This window comes from Cryptotermes secundus, unplaced genomic scaffold (genome assembly GCF_002891405.2).
Source record: "Cryptotermes secundus unplaced genomic scaffold, Csec_1.0 scaffold298, whole genome shotgun sequence".
NCBI classification, from domain to species: Eukaryota; Metazoa; Arthropoda; class Insecta; order Blattodea; family Kalotermitidae; genus Cryptotermes; species Cryptotermes secundus.
In genome coordinates, this window is record NW_019741976.1 from 2,606,203 (window position 1) to 2,607,398 (window position 1,196).

At 39.5% G+C, this 1,196-nt stretch overlaps 1 protein-coding gene across 4 annotated transcripts in view; it reads left to right on the plus strand.

The window, feature by feature from the left end:
• Window positions 1-497, plus strand: part of LOC111872862 — a 73,684-nt gene extending 73,187 nt beyond the window's left edge. For 2 of the 4 annotated variants that reach the window (XM_023867088.2, XM_023867086.2), the window contains exon 4: window positions 332-497. In XM_023867088.2, coding sequence (XP_023722856.1) covers window positions 332-390 — 59 coding nt within the window. In that variant the 3' untranslated portion in view covers window positions 391-497. The remainder of the gene's footprint in view (window positions 1-331) is intronic. The other 2 variants (XM_023867089.2, XM_023867090.2) reach the window with 2 other exon arrangements.
• The last annotated feature ends 699 nt before the right edge of the window (window positions 498-1,196 follow it).

Below are 1,196 nucleotides of genomic sequence, written 5' to 3' on the forward strand. Positions count from 1 at the left end.
AGTAGATTGTAAATATGCTATTAATTAAATAAAGAACTTTAATCGCGATAGCCATTATTCAGCAAGAAAAATGTATATACATACATTCATATTGCATAAAAATTAATATTTTAATAGGAAGAAAAAATCATTATAAAAATTGATTAAGAAAAACAATTTTGGCTCCAAATACACCAACGTCCCTGCAAACAACATAACAATGAGTCATAAAACAGATCAGTATACATGTCACGTGGAAGTTTACGAAGATGTGGATGTCCTGACATGTGAAGGGTTTGGTGCTGTAACCAGTACAGAGTCATGAGCTAAAGCATGGAAATCTTTGTTTCAGGAGACGTACCCCACTATGGCAGTATCGCTTCGGGTCCCAGCTACAGCGGATTCTTCTAGACACGCCACCTCATCACACACCTCTCCACGCTCATCAACATTTCCACAATTCCAACCACTGTCTCTTATTTATATTTAAAATAAAAATATCAACTTGTCAAATTAGACATTTCTTACTCTGATAACAGTTTTCTCGCATGTCCAGTTCTTTCTGTGAGCACGTCACGCACATCAGAGCGCATTGATACGTAAGAGGGAAGGCAAGAAGCAAAGTAGAGAACTCTTAAATAAGCTGGCGTGAATGCTGGCTTCTGAAAAGGAACATATGTCCACTAGCCAAGTGTATCTGACACGTCAGCGGTAAGGGAGGGGGGACTGCTACTTCCTAATCCGTTTTCTCCATATTTCTCCTCTCCCTTTTCATTTCATTACGTTTCGTGTTTTTCTCGCTCTTACTCCCTTTACACCTTTCTTTTCAAAAGTTTCTATTTGCTAAATCGATTAGCTTCATTGCTTTGAAGAGAAGTTGGTTGAAAACGCTTAAGAAGCTGTCAAGTGGGTCCCTTTGCGGCTTGCGAGAGAAATGACATTTCCGCAGAGTGCAAGAATGTCATATCGTTGCTACACACTGCTGTCTGTGCTGTTGAATGTGTTGCTTTGCAACATTACAAATTGGAAATCATCTTACCTTAAAAGAAGAACCAAGTTTAGCGACATTTGAACTGAGAATTTTACTATTTACTTGGCCGGTCACAGCGGTCGCCCGTTCGAAGGCTGGGATCGTGGGTTCGAATTCCACTTAAGGAATGGATGTTTGTGTGCGTTTTTATTCTATGTTTGTGTTGTTACATGTGTAGGTAGCGACG